General features: G+C 34.7%; 2 protein-coding genes and 2 long non-coding RNA genes across 5 annotated transcripts; 1 reads left to right on the forward strand and 3 right to left on the reverse strand.

Moving 5' to 3' along the window:
- Positions 1-1,553: 1,553 nt before the first annotated feature.
- On the reverse strand, positions 1,554-7,767 carry LOC145736475 (uncharacterized). 2 transcript variants are annotated; one of them, XM_081990930.1, is made up of 7 exons: positions 7,239-7,767; positions 6,880-7,077; positions 6,291-6,431; positions 6,046-6,232; positions 5,477-5,642; positions 4,893-5,405; positions 1,554-4,832 (listed from the first exon to the last, which is right to left on the reverse strand). In XM_081990930.1, exons 1-6 carry the CDS (start codon positions 7,329-7,331, stop codon positions 4,907-4,909), a joined length of 1,284 nt encoding a protein of 427 aa, XP_081847056.1. In that variant the 5' UTR covers positions 7,332-7,767; the 3' UTR covers positions 1,554-4,832; positions 4,893-4,906. The 2 variants fall into 2 exon arrangements, with proteins under 2 accessions (XP_081847056.1, XP_081847057.1); XM_081990931.1 differs by having other exon boundaries at positions 4,889-5,405.
- Positions 7,768-7,866: 99 nt separating this feature from the next.
- On the reverse strand, positions 7,867-11,361 carry LOC145736477 (uncharacterized). The gene is made up of 3 exons (XM_081990932.1): positions 11,198-11,361; positions 10,880-11,086; positions 7,867-8,007 (listed from the first exon to the last, which is right to left on the reverse strand). The coding sequence occupies exons 1-3, from the start codon at positions 11,263-11,265 to the stop codon at positions 7,896-7,898; spliced, it is 387 nt and encodes a 128-aa protein (XP_081847058.1). The 5' UTR covers positions 11,266-11,361; the 3' UTR covers positions 7,867-7,895.
- Positions 11,362-11,931: 570 nt separating this feature from the next.
- On the forward strand, positions 11,932-12,911 carry LOC145736636 (uncharacterized). Its single transcript, XR_014180063.1, has 2 exons — positions 11,932-12,211; positions 12,277-12,911. It is a non-coding gene; the product is annotated as an uncharacterized LOC145736636 (long non-coding RNA).
- A 4,110-nt stretch (positions 12,912-17,021) lies between these two features.
- On the reverse strand, positions 17,022-18,023 carry LOC145736325 (uncharacterized). The gene is made up of 2 exons (XR_014179898.1): positions 17,846-18,023; positions 17,022-17,792 (listed from the first exon to the last, which is right to left on the reverse strand). It is a non-coding gene; the product is annotated as an uncharacterized LOC145736325 (long non-coding RNA).
- Between the last annotated feature and the right edge of the window lie 5,695 nt (positions 18,024-23,718).

The raw sequence follows: 23,718 nt of genomic DNA on the forward strand, positions 1-23,718 counted from the left end.
CTGGGGGAGACCGGGGCAACTTAGGGTAACGGCGCCTAGTGTAATCTTTATGTTACAATATTTTATCCAGTACAAAGACTATAAATTCCATAGCAAGGCCCATAACGTCCATAGAAACCTTAAAATATCCAACTAGCCAACCCCTATCCCTTACACTTCTATGGATGTTATGGGTTAAAGACTTTTGTTTTAAAAAATATACATCCACTTGAAAATACATAAAACCAAACTTACCATCAATGTAAAATCACTATAAATACAAATTCAAATTATTCTGTTTAAAAAGCATAATATAATATAAGGTCATAACGCTCATACAACATATGAACCGTATTGACTTCCTCAAATCTAAACACCCAACCCCTATCCCTCACAGTACAATGAGCGTTATGTACTTATAATGGTATATAATTATAAGCATAAAGTATAAGTTCATATATACAATATACTGTTACGGGTTTTTTTTTTGGCAAAAGGTTTGTTTTCTTTGATTTTGGGGGGGTACTTACATTTTGCTATTCTACTGCAATTTACAGTGGGCTGTCACAAATTACCTTTTTTTTAACTAATTCACACACTATCTGAGCAAGTAAGCAAAATGTTTCACTTCTTCTAAAGTAATCTAACATTAAAGATAGTAATAACATAAAACTTTAATTTCAATAAATAAATACATGTAAACATTCTCTGGTTTGACATTGACATGATGGTTCAGCGACGGTTGACTGTATTGATTGATGTTTTGATTTTGTGGTTTTGTATTCTGTCATATTTAGAGTTCAAATTAATGACCAATGGTAAAATAGTTTTATTACAGGTTTCTATTTTGACCAATTGCAGCTTAACTTAAAAATGGTCTAGAATCTAGTTTAGGCAAACTGCCATTTTCTTTTTGGGTTTTGATTCCACATGGTGGACATTAACCATTAACGCTTGAGCGGATTTTTCAAATCAAAGTAGGTTCATCAGTCTTTAAAAATATTGTCACGTTTAGGGGGTAGCGCAGGAACAGAAACAACAAACGTAGTACAAGCATGACTTCTTTATTCGGCGCTGCATAACTCTTAGTATTGAACACTGTCCAAGAGGGGGTGTGTAGATGCGTGGGTGTGGGGGTATGGGCGTAAGGCCTTCTGAAGTGCCGCCAAGCGGTACCCGCTCGATACGAGCAGGGTGCCCCTATGTCCGACACGCCCAAAGGACTTACTTTAGGTACTGCAACAGGGTAACGAGCCGTCCGGGCACTAGGAAGTTCGGACTGTCGCTCGTGACCTCCCTCTGGGGATGACCCCAGAGTTCGGTGGTCGTCGATGGCTTGAGACGCCGATTAAATACTCGTCTCATGACCCCAATTTGCCGGTCTCGCTGATTCGGCAGTGCACTGGGGGAGACCGGGGCCAGACTAGGTACCGGAACATGGTGCAACTTATGTTATTCGTGACATCTCCCCCTTCCAACAAGTGTTCGCCCCGAACACTAAAATTCTATATTACAAAATAAATTTCTCGTCTTTCCTTTTTCCATATGAATCTTAAAATTAACCGATGTTGCTTATTTGCTAGAGAGGGTATGGGAAAAACTTTATTCCAAAAATATAAACACTTTTCTCTTAAAACTACTTCTAGATTCCTAGATAATGTTTTCAGCCACAAAAAAATTAATTCTTTCCTTGGGTCACCTTTCAACCTTGTGTTGCGTCTATCTTCTTGCTCTCCATTTTGGCCAAAATTTACGTCAACTGCACATTGTATTGTATACTCCTTTGGGCACCATCATCTAAGTGGAAACGCTTCACCTAGGCTTCATCTCGTAGTGCCGTCTCTTGGCACTGTATTCTCTAAGCGGCAAACTTCATCGCTTAGCTTCACTTCTTCCTACTGTGTCCTTTTGCGTGCTCCTTTAGCACACCTATCATTGGACATGTATACTTCTTCTTAATTAACGTGAGCACATTTGGAGATGCTTCTTCAGCTCGACTTATTAAAAGACTCTGGGTGCACACGGGTGTAAGTAGAACCGTCGTGGCGGGACCCATCTGAAGATGTCAGCTTCTCCAAGACTTGCTGCTTTACTTCCTTAAATGATATGGCAATGCGTTGATAGACGCAACAAGGTCGTCCGGTGGCCACTGAAATAAACAATATATATATATTTTTTAAATTAATAAACAAAGAATCCTATATCAAGTACTTGCACTTGACCTAGTTTTAAATAAACACACGATACTTGCACTATTTTGCTGTCTCAGCAAGGAACCTAGGTCACTGGCTTAGAAAATTGAGACAATGTTATTACTAAACTGCAACTATGCAAATTATATACTTATTTCTACTATACCCAATTACTCAGTTAAATTTTACCTTTACTAAATTAATATAAATTATACTTATTATTGTGCTCATCTGCACTGCATAGACTCTGTTGCTTTAGGGCGTCCTCCAGGTCGCTCTTTACTTTACCCTACTCGATTCGGGCAAATGCGAGTCTGTAAACTGGTCCTTCAAAATCTTCAACATCTTCATTTTTTGGGAGGGTCGTAGCGTCAGGGGTAGAGCTGGGGTGTGACTACTGATATGAAGATCAGTAGTCCGAGATCAAACGAGGCGCCTCCACCATGTCACGTTTAGGGGGTAGCGCAGGAACAGAAACAACAAACGTAGTACAAGCATGACTTCTTTATTCGGCGCTGCATAACTCTTAGTATTGAACACTGTCCAAGAGGGGGTGTGTAGATGCGTGGGTGTGGGGGTATGGGCGTAAGGCCTTCTGAAGTGCCGCCAAGCGGTACCCGCTCGATACGAGCAGGGTGCCCCTATGTCCGACACGCCCAAAGGACTTACTTTAGGTACTGCAACAGGGTAACGAGCCGTCCGGGCACTAGGAAGTTCGGACTGTCGCTCGTGACCTCCCTCTGGGGATGACCCCAGAGTTCGGTGGTCGTCGATGGCTTGAGACGCCGATTAAATACTCGTCTCATGACCCCAATTTGCCGGTCTCGCTGATTCGGCAGTGCACTGGGGGAGACCGGGGCCAGACTAGGTACCGGAACATGGTGCAACTTATGTTATTCGTGACAATATTATAGAATTAAGTTTCTGAAATACCTTCTTGGGGATTTAAAGAAAAGACTTTGGTAAATTCCTATTTTGTATTATCAGGAAAAGCCCATCAACAACTCGGGTAAGTTTAAGTTGCAATTGTGCTTATAAATACTCACTTAATGTAGGTTGCTATTGTCAATCCTAGCGTGCTTGACAGTCATTGTAACTAGAACATGTTTTCTATGCTTTTTCCTTTCCCACTTTTACCTCCGGTGCTCCACAAGGAAAACAGCATTTGACACAATCGATCACCAACTCAATGAACACCAACTCAACGAACACCAGCACATACACTTGCAATCAGCCCTTGTTGAGAGTTTAAGCTGTCCTGATTAATTGACACATTAGGCCTGCCTGAGCAGCATTAACTGAAGTGTCCAGGGAGTATTAGCAATCTTGAAATAAGGTCAGTTTAGTCATAAGCAGATCTGCATGCTGCAAACACAGTTTCCTGGTCTCTGATTCACCATTGAGCACAAGCAGTCGATATATAGTGGTAGTAAGGAACTTTGACATCCTCCATTACCAGTGAGAGTGTGCTTACTAAGATTTTTGGGTTTGTAAGCTCACACTAAATGCATTTAGTTGGGGTCCAGTGCTGCTTGAAGGCACAAGTTTGTCTAGTTTGATCTAAAATATTTGATTGAAGGTTACCTTTTTCTTTTGCCAACCTTCTGTGAACACAATTTAACACTCACCTATCCAGACTTGTACCGTAGTTAAGGTTCCGTATTCCCAAATACCCAACTTTGAGCCCATCATTAAAATAACCATTTACCCTCCCTTTTGTAAACTGATTTGATTATAAATAGCATACACAACATGTGGTACATATTGCTGTGCTTTTAAACTTAACATTTTAAGGTTAGGTTCTGAATTGTCACTCAGTACATTAATCGTATACTTTTGATTTTTGACAGTCGGTAAATTTGCTTTTAAATAAAGAAGAGGCCTTTGCCATAAAACGGGGTACTTGGTGGTATTATTTAGGATTTGTATTTTGCATTACTGATATTTAGTCTAGCGTTTGGGGATTTCCCGCTTTAGCGTTCGTTTACTGCTCTTCTCAAGCCCTACACGACGGTGCAAAGTGGGTGGCGCCATTGAAATTTAGCTTGTTAACCTACACCACTCTCCGTGAGTAGTTAGCCTGGGGCATTCACCGAGTGGCTTGAAGAGGTCCCGTGACCACCCAATCTTGTTTTGTAAAATAAAATCTTTCGGTTAGTATTTTCAATCTAGCAAATTCTATTGTTACAATACATAAAACTAATTTCTCAGTTCTTTACATTTGCAAAGTATTACAGCTACGGAATACTGACAACATTTTTTATATGCCACATGTATTTTGCAAAAATAAGACGGTCAAAAATCAAATTTGCTAATGCAATGCTTTGCAAATATTAAGATCAATTTACGTTCCATTGTGCTAATCTTAACAATAAAAATATACAAATAAAAATATACAAATTAACATAAAACAATAACATATTACATTAAACTACATTGTGATTTACAAAAAAAGAACTAGTGGCCTTAGTGATTTATTTATTACTATCCGACACACTGGACATCGCGCAGCTGCTTCATTAAAAACTCTTGAAGTGCAGCTCCCACGAAACGCGTGCCCACAATGCAAAACGTACTGCACGACGTTTGTCAAACAGACTTTGCATAACAGGAGAGAACTGGTCTCTTCCTGTTGTGTTGTGGGACGATCAGGTTCCTATGCTTTACAAATATTATTGTTTACTCTACAATTATAATATATAAATTTCAAGTTATACTTACGGTTTTCTTCAATATTAAAAAAAGGGTTCATTTTCGCTCCCGTCTTCGTCCAAACCTTGGCCTTGTCCTGGTACCTCTGGAGATGGTGGAGTACGGGGAGGGAGAGGAGGACTTGGGAGGTTCCAAATAGGAAAGTTAAATTCGGGTGACGGCAAACGGGGTGGAAAGAAAGGAGAATGTGAATGAGGTGGATTGGGAAGATTAAGAGGGAGGGTTGGACGGCCTGGATTAGAAATGTTAAAATCAGGAAGAGGAGAGGATGAACGCGGTGGATTGGGAAGATTAAGAGGAAGGGTTGGACGGCTTGGATTGGAAATGTTAAAGTCAGGAAGAGGAGAGGGTGAACGAGATGGAAGTGGTGGTAAAGGAGGGTTTGGGATGTGTTGTTGGGGAACAGGAGGATCAAAAAGATTTGGGAAGTTTATGGGAAATTCTTCTTCTTCTTCAGGTGGTACGTCTTGGTTCCATTCTTGTAGTTGGACATCGAAGTTTTCCATGAAATGAACAGCTTGCCTACTAGAACAAAAAGGGATTAAAGTTATCGTTCACAGGAAGATCAGCACACATAAACACACACAACAAACCTGAAGAAGTCTTGTAAATTAAATCTACCATCGGCCAACTTGTCCCATGCCTGTGCCAATCGCCTGTCAAATACCTCGTTTCGCTGAGCTACCCGAAAGACTCTTCCCTGCTGTTCCAGTTGTTGCAGTTCCAGTATCGCAATATTTTGAATGTCGATAAGCGTTTCTAAAATAAAATTAAGATTTGAAAAAAGTGCTAGCAGAGGTTCTAAAGACTAATGATAAATTTACAGAATAATTGTAGTAAGTAAGCACAGACTGTCAAATTTGTTAGGTAAGTGGGTAAATTTAAATTTTCACTTAGCAATTTGACATACCGATGGCTTAACCAGAGGAAACACAAACCCACATCAATATTTATCTCCGCGGTTCTACAATCAGGGCATCTCTATTCCAGAGATACGGTAAAAAACAGCAAAAATTCTACCATGATAATTAATATTAGCTTCAAGTAAATTTTAAGTACATGCCCACCTTTCGTTCAGTTTCAACTTAAACCCAAACCAATAAATATAGCATATTTTTTGGAACCCTGCTTAAAAAAATAATTAAAACCAAAATGCTCTTACCCATCAAATCCCAAATACCCGGATGTCTAACTAGTCTTCCATTCACTCTTCTGTGGTAGGCTTCCATGACATTATTGGTTCTGTGGCGCTCCCGAAACACGCTGAAATGGTGTGGTGTAACTCGGTCCATCCATTGCCGTCTTATATAAGTTCGTAGTTCTTGAAAAGCCTCACGCAGTTGTTCATCCTAAAAATAATAGAAATAGAGTCTTCTTGAATAAAAAAGTACAATTTTTTATGCATACCTGTAAAAATTCAAAAGCTTCTTCCATCCTGTCCGCAGGAACAAGCGCTAAGGCGTAGTATTTTCGAAGTAAAGCCTTTCCGTGGGGATTTTCTTCGACGGCTCTCATTACTCCTAAGATCCTCGCTTTCTGCATCACAGCCTGTTTAAGAAATAACCTCATCTGATTTTTGATAGTCAAATGATTGCATATTTAGATTATCTACTTATACAGGGTGATTCACGGTGATGGCATATTAAAAGTATCTAGAGAACAACAGTTCAATATTTTTGCGGCAACACCGCAAAGTCCAAAATATTTTAGATAGAGAGTTTGGACCCAACCTAGGCTAGACTTCAAATTTCAACGAAAATATAGGTATTTAGTCGTTCTCTAGATACTTCTAATATATCTACCATCAGCCTGAATCACCCTGTATATTACACATGTAGGAACTATTACATTAATGTGTTCTATGAATAGAATTAAAAATTAAATATGGATGATTATTGTTTTAAGGACAAAATAAGCCAAATCATATTATAAAAAGAAAAAAATGCATAACCCTTTATAATCCAAAGCAAAATATCATTTTTTTTCACCAACTAACCTGACAATGATGGAAGAAGCACCCTCTTAATGATGCTTGTGGATAGTTTTCTCGCAGGGATTCTACAAGCGCAGCTTCATAATCTGTTATGATTGTTCTGTTGAGGAGAGAGGGAAATGCCTGGCGAATATACAAAAAAACTACGTCGTATAATGCTTTGGTCCTCCTTTCCATGAAAATGTGTATGACAGGAAATGCCTATTTTAAAGAAAATAATAGTATATTATTTTGTATAGCATCTGAGATTCCACACTTTTAAAAAGCACTTCATATTAGCAAAAGTATAAAGGGCGACAGCTGCATAAAATGATTATTGGGGGAGTTAAAAAATTAGGAGATACATTTTTGGAAACACTTACATGGTCCATACATGTTGCAAAAATGGTGAATATTTGAGAAAAAGCAGGTTGTCTTGGTACTGCTTTAAACGTTCCGTCCATGAAGGTGTACATAGAGTCGCCGAAGTTGCGAATGAAATCTTCATTTGCAAAAACGATAGCCTTATGAGCACCAGCCGCAGTTGTCCCTGAAAAGAAAGGGCCATTTGTACAGCTGTCATATTGTCACACCCGTGTTAGTAGTTACGGTGCACACCCAGTAACCACCATAGTCAGCAAGGTTAGCGTAATGAGGTCGCTGACGAGTATAAAAGATGCACCGTAACTCGGCTAAGGCACCGAACTCTGGGGTCATCCCCAGAGGGAGGTCACGAGCGACAGTCCGAACTTTCTAGTGCCCGGACGGCTCGTTACCCTGTTGCAGTGCCTTAAGTAAATCCTTTGGGCGTGTCGGACATAGGGGCACCCTGCTCGTATCGAGTGGGTTCCGCTTGGCGGCACTTCAGAAGGCCTTACGCACATACACCCACACCCACACACTTCTCCTGGACGGTGTTCGATGCTAAGAGTAATACAGTGCCTAATAAAGAAGACTTACTTGAGCTACAGTCTTGTTTCTCTTCCTACGCTACCCCCCAAAACGTGACAATATCTAGGCCACTCACCTGTCTGCAGTATTTAAGCCAGCTCTGCTAATGTTGTGGGCACATTTGGAATTGTTGCCCGCTTCCACCGCCACATGGATGACCTTACAGAATTGTAAGGTACATGTAAAGCACCTTCTGGGTGTCTGAAATAATTGAGTTGGGACATGAACAATAATATTGTTGCTATTATTGAGCTCAAATGTTGATCTTTTTGTTGATCCATTTGAAAAAAAACAGAACTGAATTTCGCTTTTCTATAAACATCAAATAATTTATGCATTTTTTGCTTCCAAACCTCAAGGAAAAATTATCCTTTTGTGAGCAGGAGTTTACTTTAGCAGTGTGTCTAGGATAAGGAGGGCTCCTATGGAGATCTTGAAAAAGGTTAGAGATACAGATTTGGTTAAATGGGGGGACAGTTTCCTAATCATGGCCTTAATAAAATGACATTTAGAAAACATTTTTTAAATGACACTCAAGTAACATCAACTATAGCTCAATTAGCTTATCTGTAGATTTTACCTGTTACCTGCATTCTAACTACATTTCAAAACTTCCCACCCCCACCAAGTTTTTCAGCAAAGAAAATTAGTTTTTACCAAAAAGACCTCAATTTAGATATCGAGGGGGATAGTTAAAGTCAGTGTGCATTGTATTTTTAGGATTTGTCCTAAAAATTGTGTCGGGTTTTTAAGACCTTTAAAATAAAGTGCTACAAGCTAGGGATGCCATTTAAAAATTTTAAGTGAGGGCACCTAAGGGCAAAGGGGCGAAATCTAAAATACAAAGCCCACTATAGTTTTAAACTTCCCCCTCGATATCTAAGTTGACATATTTTTTGGTCACAACTAATTTTGTTTGCTGAAAAAAGTAGTGAGGGTGGGAAGTTTTGAAATGATGGCACTGTATACAGTGCGTTTTTTTTAACGCGCAACATAGGATTTTACGTGTTAAATTTTTAAGCCCATGTTAGACCATTTTATTTTGGAACTGCAAGTCTATAACTTGACTGGTGTGTCTTTAGTACCCTGAAGCTTAAGTAAGTCTACCAATTTGGTCTAAAAAGTGATTAAAAACTAGAAAAAAATCATTTTTTTTCGAAAAGATTTTATCGTTCCATACTCCCTGTATGCATTGTTGTTCCTTGTTGTTTTTATACTGGCAGGGCAGGTAGCAGGTAAAGTGACATATTTTGACTGCATCACGACCCGACATCTTTTGAACGTCAAAAGGGCATTTTATGATTGTTTGGAATACTGTTTGGCTTCAAACGGAGGTCACTTTGAACAATTCACTTATAAAAATACTTCTTTTGTTCTTAACTTTCTTGATATAAAGTTAATGATCACCCTGTTTTACTTTCTACGCCAAATTTTACCTGCTACCTGCCGTGCCAGTATCAAAAACAACAAAGAACAACAATGCATCCAGGGAGTATGAAACGATAAAACCTTTTCGAACAAAGATGATTTTTTGCAAGCTTTTTACCACTTTTTAGGCCGAATTGGTAAACTTACTTAAGCTTCAGGGTACGAAACAGCCACCCGTCAAGTTTTATACTTGTAGTTCCAAAATAACATGGTCTAACATGGGCTTAAAAATTTAACACGTGAAATCCTATGTAGCGCGTTAAAAAAAACGCACTGTGTAGGTAAACAAAGTTTGTCAAAAGACGAAATAAAAATTTTCTAATAGCCAATATTTCGAAAAACTATTTAAAAACCAAATTTTTTTCTAGAAAATATTAGCAGAATTTTGAGAACATTCCGAAAATGTTTCAATAGACCCAGTGATCCATTAGAAAAAAGAAATTATTAGCTGTAGCCCTTTTATTTTGAGGTTAGGAATATTTTGGTAATAATTTTTGGATTCAACTTTTTAAATTACCTCAAATGGCTACTTAAGTATTTTCAATTACAAATAGTGAAGCCCAAAAAAGGAGTAGTAGGCAAACTTAAATACTATGTCTAAAAAATAACTTTAGTTTGCTGTGTACCTAAACTAGATTCCAAAAATAAAGCATTCAATAAGGATTTTAAATTTATAAAAAAAAGATTACTGACGCAATACAGAAAAAAGTTTGAAGAAGTAAAACTTAAAAAAACAAAACTTCAAAGAACACCCTGTATTTCTTTAATAAAGCATTTTTGAAATTTGGTTTATACAGGGTGATTCCAAAGTTGGTGCTTTCCTTTCACCTGCGAATAGGGCTTCAAAAAATAAGGTTTTTTTTTCTTTGACGTTTTTTTCGAAATATGAACAATAACCAAGATATAGGGTGTCAAAGTTTTACTGAAAAAAAAACAAAATAAAAAATAACTTAAATTTTATTTTAACTAACTACAAGTTATTCCTTATCAACAGACATAAACAAAAACAAAAGATTTCAGCCGCCTTTGAACTAAGTTTTAATTAACAGCATTTGATTTAAGTTTTAGTTAACAGCATTTAAATTTAGGCATTCAGACGGTTTTTATTTTTTTACTCGAATGCGGTGCGTTGTAGCAAAAATTAATAAAAGGGGTTTTATTTTTAGAATTGAACAAGGAATTCAATAATAAATTTTATGTTGAAAAAAAACCAGTAGGGTAACATTTTTTTTCGAAAATGTTTTAAAAAAATTATACGCTCGCCACTGGTAAACGCAAGAAAATTGTTGTTTCTTGGAAAATTTCCTTTCCACGTAGCTACTGACACCTACAAAATTTTGTCTAATTACTTCAAGTGGTTTGGCCAAAATCATTAAATTTTTATTTTGTCAGTAAAACTTTGACACCCTGTATCTTCGTTATGGTTCATATTTCGAAAAAGCGTCAAAGGAAAAAAAACCTTATTTTTTTAAGCCCTATTCGCAGGTGAAAGGAAATCACCAACTTTGGAATCACCCTGTATAGCAAACTATAGTTATTTTTAGACGTAGAATACGCGATTTAAGCTTGCATATTAAAACGTGAAACACCCTGTATACAGGCTTTGCTATTTTCTTTATAGATATAGAATAAGATATTATCTTACCTTGTGGCTACACGGTCGTAAATAAATTTGAGAGTGCCTCGCTGGGTGACAGAAGCTTCCCTTAGCTGTGCCCTGAATGCTTCAGCTTCTTGGTACCTTGCCTCCCTCGGATGATTGTGGTGTGCATTCATAACCGTCACCTCACCATTTGACACTTTTCCAGAAGCCCTGCACCCCAACCTTCTGTCCTTCGTGCAAACAAGATACCTATAAATGGACAATAATAAGACTCAATAAGATATAGTGATATGGTCAGCCGTCCAGGAGCTAAGTGTTATGATATGGCGAGTTGTTTTATGCAAATAAATACATTTTTACCTGGTGGTAACTGTTCTGCGACGAGTTTTGTAGGAAAATCCGTCGTGGAATACTACTCCCTCATCCATGATGAGCGTCCTGATGTTCGGTGATATACCTATTTAAAAAAATCAAAACACTAAAACAACAACAGGATTAGTAAACAGTAATATCGCTCGAATGGTAAATGTAGGATCAAATTGCAATCACAAAATGAAAAGTCGCATGTAAAATTTCTGACTCAATCGTTAAACGCTCAGGACCAGAAAGAAAGAATGTATCAAAAACGCCCAATTTATATGAAAATTTTTAACGGTTTTCTAAGAAATGGTTTCATTTTGTAATGTTCTCTTATAGAAGAGTGCATTTTTTTCCATAACAATGTGTTACGGGTTGATTTGGCAAGAATAGATTTGTCTGGGAGTACGTAGTATTACCAGCTCTACGTGACAACATCGCATTACAGTTTCGGTCACATACGGTCGTACCTACGCCGGATTGGGCTAAAGTACTGCCCGCTTTCTGAGGGGTCTGCGCCTTCTTGCTGGTACGAGTATTGATCGACGCGACAGGTGCTTTCTTCTTGAATCGCGCCTTCGACGTTGCCACGAGATATTCTTTCTCTGTCTTCGTTTGGCTTGTGGACAGTAGATTGCCGTTGAAGGGTCATTTTTTTTTGCTGGTAGAGATATTCTTTTTTTGGTTGAGGGAAAAGGGAATCTAGAGAGGGCTTTTTGACAAAACCTTTTCACGTGTGAAGTTCGAAAAATGGAGGCAATTCTACTTAGAATCCTGAATTGATTCTACCCCACTGATTGGGACTTTGTATAGCCTCTGTTTTTATCAATTAATTGCCATAGTTTTGGTAGCAGCGCCGTATGAGTTTTAGCGATCGCATTGTGTTCTGGAGGCAATTAATTAGCCGCATGGTGGCGTTATAAAGGTTCGAACTTCGGCCATTTTAAATCGGCTATATTATCGGCGGTTGTCATAAAGACGCGGATCTTTAATTTTTGGTGTTCCTCGTTAAACGAGGTAAATAATTGGTTTTAGTTTGTTTAGTTTGTGTATTTGTATTATATATAGGGTTGCACTTACAGGAACTAGTACCAGGACTAAGGTCATTTAGTCCAGAAGGCTTTTCCAAAGACGTTTGGATTAGTTCAGATAGGTAAATTGGGAATTGTATTTGTCTATGGATGTACGGAGTTGTTGTTTTCACGCACCTTTTTCACCTAACAAGTCACCAGAGTATTTCACGAGTTGACCAATCGGGATAGCTTCATATGTGGGTCAATAGATGGTTTAATTAATCTAAAACGTCACTAGATTCGGAGGTCTGTCAAGATAAGTACCTATATCTAAGTTTCTGTTAGTGTAATTTGATCATACAACAACTAATTACTTCATTTATTACTGGAAATACGTAATTGTATTTGCTCAACATATTGATAAGGGTTTTCATATTTTAATTGCTTTGACCCAGTGTAAAAAGCTAATCACAGTCGACTATGGTTTCTTTTGGGGGTGTACTCAGGGTACATAGTGCTATATTTGGTAGCGTAATTACATTTTTAAGTGTTTAACCTACAGCGGTGTAAACCCACTCATTTATTGTTTCATTACTGTTTGGTAGCGTCCGCAGTGTGCCCAGCGTTGTAATTATTTGCTGCACACCTTTGCTATTTGTTTTGTCATTATTCCGATAATGATTAAATGTATTTTGTTCACTTAATGGTGTGGCCTTTCTTTGATTAGATTTTGAAGCCATATTACGGGCAACAAGTCAGTATTTGTTTTCCATATTTTGTTTAGGGTTTGTTGCAGCTAACTTTAAAGAACTTTAGTTGTTAAATCAAAATTTCGGTGGCGCCTAAAACTTATTCTCGTTTTTGACAAAGCAGCAGTTTGAAATACAGAGGGAAAAACCTCACGAACCCCCGTCTGAGCTAGAGTATTTTAATCACCACCTAGGGGAGGAAATTTGTTGGTAAGTTGGTTTATAGACAACTTAATATTTTGGGTGAATCCACACTCTTCCTGTTTCGGGCTAAGGAAGGTTGCAGCGATTTGCTTTGGGTAGTGCTATAAACGCCTACGTGTTATAATTGCGTTACAAATGTTAAGATAAGAAAAGGATGAACAGAACACTGCACAAAAAAAAACAAAGGCTTTGGGGGTGGCGAATGGTAGATTTGTATTTACCGGTGGATGTGTTGATTGACAGTTGACAAATTAAATTTCATAGGAATATAGAAAGCGGGAGCTTCAAAATGAAATGGAAGAAATTAGAAAATTTTAGTTTTTAAATTACGACACTTACAATTATTGACAAAAATGTCCTTTACATGATTTGCAGTAGCTCCATAAACTTGAAAATACCAAAATACTCAAGGTATAAACAAAAACATTGATCATAGAAGTTTTTGATCATTTTTACTAAGTGCCATGGCAAATAGCAAAACAATTCAAGATTAATTATTGCTAGGTATTTACTTATTATTTGCCCATACCTGCCATTATTTAAATTATTTAACAATAACTTAATGCATGCCTAGTTTAGATTTAGGTAAGTAAGTATAGATGTTATTTGACAAGGCAAGTCGTATTACGACCTGAAACTCAACAGAGTATCATTTTGTTATTTGCCAAAGCATTTACACTTTGTGTAGCTCTAAATTAAAAATTATAATCCAAAAACATTAAACTGTATTTAAGAGAGTTCCTAATTTGCTAACTCGTTAGAAATTATGATATAGGTATTCTACATGTTTCGTATAGAAATCAATTGACAATACAAATTTGCAGTATGTAATTTTTTTGTTAAATTATCAATGTAGAGCTGGACAAAATAATAGTACGTGAATCTAAACTAGGCATTTATTGGGCATTTATTGTCTTTGGCATATAAAGGCAAGTAGTAAATGCCTAACATTGAACCCATCAAGAAAACATATCAATTTGATGGGATACCACACATAAACATTTATTTTTTATTTAAAAATTGCAATACTTACCTATACCCACCCACTATTGGCCATTTGCATCTACTTATCTGGCACTATAGCTCTTATTGGACAGTCAATTTTTTTGGCATTTACTTAAAAGTACAGTACAAGTACGTAGCTATAGGTATAATAAGAAGTAAGTAACTACAAATATGCTTATAATATACGGCAGTTTTAAATACAGGAGTATACCATTATAATGAGTACTTATAAAGTACCTGAGGTTCACTTCACCCTATTAATGTCCATACCCTATTAAAATGTCCATTGCCTAATAAGTGTCAATCTGTACATAGAACAAACGGATAATTTCTTTTTGAATTGTTTTCTTTTACCTCCAATATAATATGTTCACTGTAATCTACAGTGGAATCACTTTAGTTTCAGACCATTTTTCAATCAATTTCTGGCCATTAACTAGCGCTACAATTATATTTTTTAAAAATATATGAAAAAACTTTATCTGTAAAAAAAACTAAGGTACATAAATATTTTTTCATCCAAGATCTCATCATTATAGCAGCATAACTATGCTCATTTTAATTGAATTATATAGCTCATAACTCACTAGTGACTTATAATTAAAAATGCATACGCAAACAAAAACGCATAAACAAAAACGCTAAAAATGTCAAAAAAAATGCGTTTTTAACGAAGTTGTGGAGGTGTTGGATAATAGTTATTTACATTACTAGTGTGGTATGAGCATTTTTATAGTCACGAGTGGGAAGGATTGCCACGACGAGATCGCAGATCGAGTTGTGGTGATCACACGAGTCCATTAATTTGCCATACCACACGAGTAATGTACAATATTTTATCTACGATTAACACAAAAATTATCAATTTTTTAACTATAACTTGCTTTAGGGTGCTTAACCGCACTAGTGCGATAAAATCAATTATTATCGCACTAGTGTAGTAAAATCGATCGTTATGTAACTCAAACGAAGCTATGTAATGGATCATTACCGTGCTAGTAGTAGATAAAATTATGTATGATCCGGCTTGTGTTATGGCAAATAACTCACTCCAGAAAAATAAAAAGTCGATTAAATTAGAAAAAAGTTGCGCAATTAGGGGGCCATATAGGATTCGCTATTAAAAGGGCTATCTAATACTGTATGTACTTTTTTTCAGTCCATATGAAATACAAAAATTGATGATGGTTTGAAAGAAACGAGACGTTGTAATAAATTTCCATAGACACCTTCTTGTAGACCTCAAAAAGGTGCCATGAGAAAGATTTTTTTGTTTTTTGATATGATTTGAAATAACTTCGAAAATTGGCAAAATCACTTCTTTCTAAATATCTCAAAAATGAAAAGAAATACTTGATTTTCGAAAGTATATGGCCCCCTGATTGCGCAACTTTTTTCTAATTTAACCGACGGTTTCTGAGATCCCCATGCAATGCATCGATATCTTGGTCACCCTGTATATCATAATGGTTGGATGCAAAATGCTACTTGGTCACCGTCACCCACTTAGTTATTTGGTGTGTAAATCTGCAATTCAACATTAATGGCGTTTTCAATTGGCAAGTTTAGTGCAAAATCTCATGTATCTGTATTCTGCTATATGCTCTATCTAACGTCATTGAAAGAGTATGGCAATGCACGAGTTTTGCACTAAACATCCCAATCGAAAACGCCATAAGATGACTAGTGTATTGCCCCAGCAAGAGATGTCGTAAAAAATGTGACTTGAAAATTTTGTAACAATACTTGTTTGTTATCTGCATATATCAAAAATACACATAATGATTATAAAATATATACTTTTATTCATTCAAAAAACTTATTATTAGTACACTCATATGTACATGGTGATTGATTCAATTTTGACCACCCCCTTAACTTCAATAATTTTGATTTTAGCAAAAAACGTTAAATACAAAACTAGTAGATATTTAGGTCTACTTTATTCTTAGATAAACAGTTATTATACAGGGTGTCCGAAATTTGAGTAACAAACCAAACTTATGTTTTTTTAAATACAATGACCAACTTTTTATCCGATATTTGAATTCTACGTCAAATTCTAGGCCTAATTGATGTAAAATGTTTGTATAGATATTGAACTGTTTCCGCAGCAGTGTCCTTGATTGATTGAATTTTGACCACCCCCTTAACTTTTTTATTTTTGATTTTAGTTAAAAAACTAGTTGTAACAACTTAATTGTATATATTTAAGTCTACTTTACTCTTAGATAAACAATTATTATATAAGGTGTCCCAAATTTGAGTAACCAAATTAACCCTTAATCACATAATCGAGGCAATATTGTTAATATACAATAAGTATAACAGATCCTGCTGCGGAAAAAGTTGAATATTGATACAGACATTTTACATCAATTAGGTCTAGAATTTGACGTAGAATTCAAATATCGGATAAAAAGTTAGTCATTGTATTTAAAAAAACATAAGTTTGGTTCGTTACTCAGATTTGGGACACCCTGTATAATAACTGTTTAGCTAAGAATAAAGTAGACCTAAATAATTACTAGTTTTGTATTTAACGTTTTTTGCTAAAATCAAAATTAGGGAAGTTAAGGGGGTGGTCAAAATTCAATCAATCACCCTGTACATATTATGTGTTATATTATTATATTTCTACAAACTACCTTAAAATAAATAACAAAACATAATGAATAGTTTGGGCAAAGTTGGCAGATTTATCCAGCATAAGAATCTTATTTTGTTTGTTTATTTTAAAATCCCTAAGAAAAAGCAGCATTTTATCATAAACAAATATGAATGTTTTACATAGATTTACGGCTTTGTTTGAAGATAGGCATTAATCTATTGCAAATAAAGTGAAACTAATGACTATTTTCTTGACACAGATTAAGTTGGTTTTAGGGACTGATTTAATTATTTGAGATTTAAATGTGACACACCAGATGAAAAATTGAAGTCAAAACACAACTTGGCCTAAACTGTCCTTATATAGGCTCCATGTAGCATGTGTTGGAAAAAACAGGCATACTACAAACCTAAAAACCTATTTTACTCTTTAAATTCAACCATCCCACACATAAACTTAATTTTTGTCCGTATCAACCCATAGTAAACAAGTAACCTGGACTACTTTAATTACTAGTGTTGTTATTGACAAAAATTAAGTTTATGATTAGGACTGTGAAGTTGGGTAAACCCAGAACCCGGGTATAATTAATATCTGATGTGTAAATATTATTATCAATATTTATACTGTAAACCCTATTTTGCAATAAAGTTCAGAGTAAAAATATCTAAATCATACATATATTAATATGGTAATTACTGAGGTACAGTTACTAATTACCTACTGATGTTAATAATGTAACTGTAACTGGCATGACAGTATAAACTCCACACATAATAAATTAAATGAAAAGATCCAAAATTGCCCAAAAGCTAAAACCACAATACATTACATACCAATAATGAACTACAAATAAATACTAATCTGACCCACAGTGCTATTACAGAAAATAGTTAATATGCAAATCCAGACTCCAGACTGTTTTTTATTACTGAAATTGAGCATCAAATATTTCTCATTCCCTTTCTCCAAGATCAGACCCAGAGTAAAACCAGTCCTCCAGTTCACTCACTACCCTATAATAAAATTAATTATTTACATCATATACACTAACTACATTTTACTTTACCTAGGTATAGGGTTTCAAAATTTAAGGCCACTGAAACATCACAAAAAGTCAGATATGGACACATTTTTTACACAAATAAATTTAAGGATTAAACAAATAACAGTAATAACAAAACAACCAAATAGAGAGTTTGTATTGTTTGTAGGTAAGGCGTGGTGTTCTGTAGTTCTGTACATAATATATACATGCATTTCTATCTTAGTCGCCTCCATACATAACACAGGCGCCCAAGCCTCCACTATAACCGCCATCGTTACAAGAGTGTATTTTGCATGATTACACTTCATAATTCAAGGTCTTTCATGGGCACAGCAGAGGGGTAAGGAAAAACTATAAGGAAAAAAGTTGTATATATGGTATGGGTTTAAATGTAACCGGCCTCCACGATGCTGCGGTTTACTGGCCTCCGCGCAATATACAGCGCCATGTGGAACCGACGCAGGCGTCACCGACACAGTTGCGAATTTTATCTGTCTGGTTCGCCGACTGATTTGGCCTTGACAGCTAAAAATAGATTTCTTGGAACAGGAAACTTATTTTAATATTCAGGCCAGTAGTATTTTCGTTCTTTTTCAATCGCTACAGGAGCCACATTAGACAGTTTTTGGTGTTCTATATTATATTCTGATCGTACAGTTTCTGCGTTATTCATTCTAATATTAGACACATGTCTGACAATAACTGAATATAATGACATCATTATTTTTGTTTCTTTTTTAATACTTCATTAACTCAAGCAAATTGATAAAATAAATGGCTGAACAGGTTTTGTCAAACATTGCAATATAATTATAAATCGTTTATTAATTTATTATGTTCACTTTGACTTCCATTTCTACACCATTTACACATGTAGTGTAGAAAATATCACTTTGATTTTAGAAAATATAAGTTGGATCTCAGAACTTAAAAATTGTATTTCAGTATCGTAAATTTGATTTTAGAAAGCGTGAGTTGTATTTCAGATTAGTCACTTGTATTTCAGAAAACGTATGTTGGATATTAGAATAGTTATTTTAATTTCAGAATTTGTCACGTGTATTTTGAAAAAAGTTATTTCAATTTCAGAATTTTATTATGTTTCTGTCTGGTTATTAGTCCATTTTTTTAATTTAATATCGCTTACAGAAAAAAAAACCGCCCATCTGGATTATTAATTTATATAAAATATACAAACAGCAAATTGTTCTCTATGTAGTAACAATTACGAGTTACAAAACGTCAACAAGAATAACTTTGTCAATGAATACAAAATTTACATCCGAATTGACATATCTTCATTTGCTAAAACTTTTAATAACTTTGTAGCAATGACAGCACAAAAACCTTTCACTACAAAAATGTTAGTATGAAGATTTCTGATATACAACTTTAATTTTCCAAATTACAAATAACCGTGTCAAAAATCCAACTGATCTTTTCTGAAATACAAGAAACTATTCTAAAATCCATCACATGGTTTCTAAAATTCAAATACCGTTTTATAAATTACATATGTAAATGGTGTAGACTATCTCATTTTAGTTATAATACCAGTCGTTGAGTATTTAAAATTACTATTGTTATTATTTTATTCACGTGATTTATTCCTTAGATTAACAATATTTATTGAGTTGGGTCATTTTTCAGTGTCCTCAATTTTTCAATAGGTTGTTAAAAAGGAAATTTTCCTAGTGTTTGTTTAAAACTTTAAATTCTAGTTTTTTGGGGGAAACAAATTATAGCTTTTAGGGTGGCAAATTAAAAAACGTTCTAACTTATTACGCTTATAGATTAAAAAGGCCTGTCATTTTTGTTTGACGACCAAGTAACTTAATTTTTAGCGTAAAAAAGCCTACAATTTGTTCAAAAATTTGTTCAATCTATAAACTAAAATATTTTCAGTCTGTCAACTGATTTGTTACAAAAAAATCAACTTGCCACAAATGTAATTTTCATAATACCAAAAAAAATGCATTATTATTTGATGCTTGTAGACAAAAACTATTTGCTGAGAATACATATATTCATGTGCCAATATAAAGAAAAAGTTTAAAAACGTAACCTTACTACTACTACTACTTACTAACTGTCTAATATCAGGCATTATGCCTAAAAACACCATCATATAACTATAATCCGTGGAATTCATGGTCAACTTTACAGAGTGCCGCAGAAACTCAAGATGTGGTAAAGTTGTATTTTTTTAAATGCTTTATTTATTTGTGTATTACATTTATTTAAATAGTTCTATTGTAAGAAATTAGAAGTAGTGAAGGTCAAGGAATTTGACTTGAACTTTTTCATTTATCATAAACTATGTCAAAATGCGTTTTGTGATCCTTTTCCGGTAAAAAAATATTCAACAAAATTTGGAATAGAATGTCTGCTTTAAATTTAAATTTAATGCAGCATATAACTAACCTTTCTTATAAAGAAATAAAACTATTCACAAATTGTAATAAAGTAAAACCTCTAATAGATGACGAACTATAAAAAGTTTAAAAAACTTAAAAATGAACCCCCAGACGAAGGGTCAAAATATTTGAGAAAATCTCAATCAGTATAGTTTGTCCAAAAACAAGTTATTTGCAATGAAACTGATGTACTACCTGCCATAAATATGGACCAACATTTATTTAGAGTATGGCAGCCGGAAATCAGTGTGAAGAAAGAGAGAATGAGCTATGTTTGAAGAAACTGAGTACCAATCTAACTTTGCGAGTGTCATCTGTTGGCAACATGGCCATGCCAACTTTTAGTATGTTGTCTATTGCTTAAAACGCATGCCGTCTTTTAGCAAATTGGGAATATTTATGTAAGGGATAAATACACCTCAAAATAAATAAAAGTTATAAATTTGTTGTCTAACCTTTTATAAAAAAAGTACTACATAGGTCGATAAAAAAGGCTATGGCAAATAACTAGTGCATACAATTTGTTTAAAAACATAATAATTTAAAACTTTACCTTAGTAAACAAGCTGTTCAATTTTAAAGCAAATCTTTTCTATACCACAATTTTCTGGGACAGCCTGTTCCAACCGACACTTATTTTTTTCAATTGGGCGTGACATAAATCCGTATGCATCCGAGGGATTTCTGGTGCAGCACACTGCATATTAACTTGCCTTAAAATGTTTTGATTTGCAGCTTATTGTAATTTGTTATTGCAGCAGTATGCAATATACGTAGCGGATGGCGCTAATACAAATTCAACATCCAAAATTAATGTGAAATGCCTAACACATTTTAACAAGAAGGGACATAATTCCTTTGATGATGGGGTGATGTTTTTGGCTGACGTCGGTTTCCCTTTGGTTGAGAGGAAACATGTTGCCGGTTGTCTCTTATAAAAATTGCATCCAATTTTCAGAATCAAATATAATATAAACTAATTTCTTATAATCATTGTTTACTTCTTTTGAGTCAAAGTGTTTTAAGTTCGCCTATTAATCATTGGAATATATCAGTCCTTATTAACTATAATTAACTTTAAACCAATGTTTCAAAACAAATATTTGATGTTGTCTGAGATACGACAACGTTTTTCAACAACTTGAATAAACAACCAATAAAACTCCTGATATTCAACGGCCAAAGCCGATATCAGTCGCTTGTCAATTAAACTGTGGTAGGAAGAGTCCATCTCTGTATAATTCGCGTTCTCTTTTCAACTGTCTGTTCTTGTTACATAGCTATTCTTTGATATTAGCTACTAAATAGTATTCAAACAATATTGTCTTAAATTTTTGTAGCAATCCATTCAAGAATGGTATACTTTTACTACTATACTTTTATTTTACTGGCTCTTAACCTAGTACACAATTACTGTCAAATTAAATGAACGTAAAAATGTAAAAAATGACTTCTGTCCATTTGAAAATTTTTACATTTTTGGCTGACATTTTTGTACAACAAAATACTGACATTTTGCACAACCCTTAGAGAGCTTGAACTAAGACTTTAAATTAGTAAAAGCTAATTAGTTAGATAAGTTTAAGTTGGTTATTCTTATAAGTTACTTTTCAAAAACTGCACTCCTACTAGTCAATTCTTCTAATGGTGGAAGTCTTCGAACTAAAGTGCAACACCATAAAATGTAATATTAAAATAGACATTACGCTTGCAAGTTTGTGAATTAAATTTTAAAAATCTCTAAACGTGTGTTTTGAGATACCATTCAGGCCTATTATTGTATATGATACAACTAAAGTTCTAAAACGTTCCCAGCTATTAAATAAACTAGGTTGTATGCAAAAACGTCTAGTACAATATTTCTTACCCTGTATTCTGTAATTAATAAAGGAATTACTTTTATTGAAAATCAATCTGTGCATCTCATCTTATAAGAAACGGTTTTTCGAACCCCTCTTTGCTATTAAACGTCCAAAATCCAAAATTGGAGGTTCAGGTGGTTCAAAATAACCCGAAATTTTGCTATTTTAAAAGAAGGTCGGAAATATTTAAATTTTTGGTTATTTTCCAAGTTAGCGCAAGATCAATCAAAATTGAAAACTTATAATAGACAGAATAGCACAAAATTAAAAAAATTAAGTCATCCAGTTGATCTCTACTTCCGACACGAATAAAAGTGCCTTTCTCTAAATATTCAAAATGAGTATGCCAACTCAGCTTTAGTTTGAGACATAACTTTTTAAAAGATCACACATTCAATTAATGAAGCCGATATTGGTGCGACACTCTGTATAAGATAGCAAACTAGTTAGGACGCCCGGTATATATTAAAATTCTGTTGATGTTGGGGTGATGTTTTTGACTGACCTCTGTTTCCCTTTGGTAGGAAACATTTTGCCGGTGGTCTCTTTCTTTGAAATAAAAATTGCATCCAATTTTCAGAATCAAATATAATATAATATAAACTAATTTCTTATAATCATTGTCATATTGTGCCAATATGAAAAAAAAGTTTAAAAACGTAACCTTACCAATAACTGTCTAATATCAGGCATTGTGCCTAAAAACACCATCATATGACTATAATCCGTCGAATTCATGGTCAACTTTACAGAGTGCCACAGAAATTTAAGATGTGGTAAAGTTGTATTTTTTAAAGGCCTTTTTAAAGGCCCATTTATTTAAATAATTCTATTGTTTGTAAGAACGATTTGTTAAATAAATGACACATCTAGCAAGCACCGTTTTTTCAGAAAAAAACGTGCAAGAGTTAAAAATTTCAATGTTTGCAAATCCGAAAACCAAAGAAGAAATTAGAAGTACTGAACGTCAAGAAATTTGACTTGAACTTTTTCATTTATCATAAACTATGTCAAATGCCTTTTGTGATCCTTTTCGGGTAAAAAAATTATCAACAAAATTTGGAATAAAATGTCTGCTTTAAATTTAAATTTAATACAGCATATAACTAATTCTTCTTATAAATAAATAAAACTATTCACAAAATGTAATAAGGTAAAACTACCAATAGATGACGACCTATAAAAAGTCTAAAAAACTTAAAAATGAACCCCCAGACGAAGAATTTAAATAAATAAATAGATAGATATTTATTGTGCAAACTTCAAGGGGTTACACAAAAGGCAGTCATTCGCTAGAGCGTTCTTCCATGATGCCCACTAACCAGAGATTTATTACAATAATACCCACTAAGTCTATCTATATTTACATACCTAGTTGTATCCAATTTAATCAACCCCTACTCTGTTCTTCAAAGTAAATAGCCTTTAGTTTGTTTTTGAGTGAGCTTTTACTGCAACCCAACACTAACCAGTACAGAGGCGAGTTAAGTAATTCTGTACAATAAAATAAAAAGCAGTGCTTGAATTTCGAAGTGTTATGACGTGGAATATTAAATCTAACAATATTTCTTAGATTTAATGGATGCATATCATCCCTTGCTATAATGAGTTCATA

This window comes from Ips typographus, linkage group LG12, assembly GCF_016097725.1.
Source record: "Ips typographus isolate SLU linkage group LG12, UJ_Ityp_2.0, whole genome shotgun sequence".
Classification (NCBI taxonomy): Eukaryota; Metazoa; Arthropoda; class Insecta; order Coleoptera; family Curculionidae; genus Ips; species Ips typographus.

Bases quoted from the DNA above. Each gene is read 5' to 3' on its own strand.
- LOC145736475 (XM_081990930.1), bottom strand. From the start codon at position 7,331: ATGTACACCTTCATGGACGGAACGTTTAAAGCAGTACCAAGACAACCT. The intron at 7,078-7,238 runs GTAAGTGTTTCC...TCTTTAAAATAG, and splicing joins TTGCAACATGTATGGACCAT to GCATTTCCTGTCATACACAT. The intron at 5,643-6,045 runs GTAAGAGCATTT...ATTTTATTTTAG, and splicing joins GGGTATTTGGGATTTGATGG to AAACGCTTATCGACATTCAA.
- LOC145736477 (XM_081990932.1), bottom strand. From the start codon at position 11,265: ATGGATGAGGGAGTAGTATTCCACGACGGATTTTCCTACAAAACTCGT. The intron at 11,087-11,197 runs GTAAAAATGTAT...GTCCATTTATAG, and splicing joins CGCAGAACAGTTACCACCAG to GTATCTTGTTTGCACGAAGG. The intron at 8,008-10,879 runs GTAAGATAATAT...CAATTATTTCAG, and splicing joins TACGACCGTGTAGCCACAAG to ACACCCAGAAGGTGCTTTAC.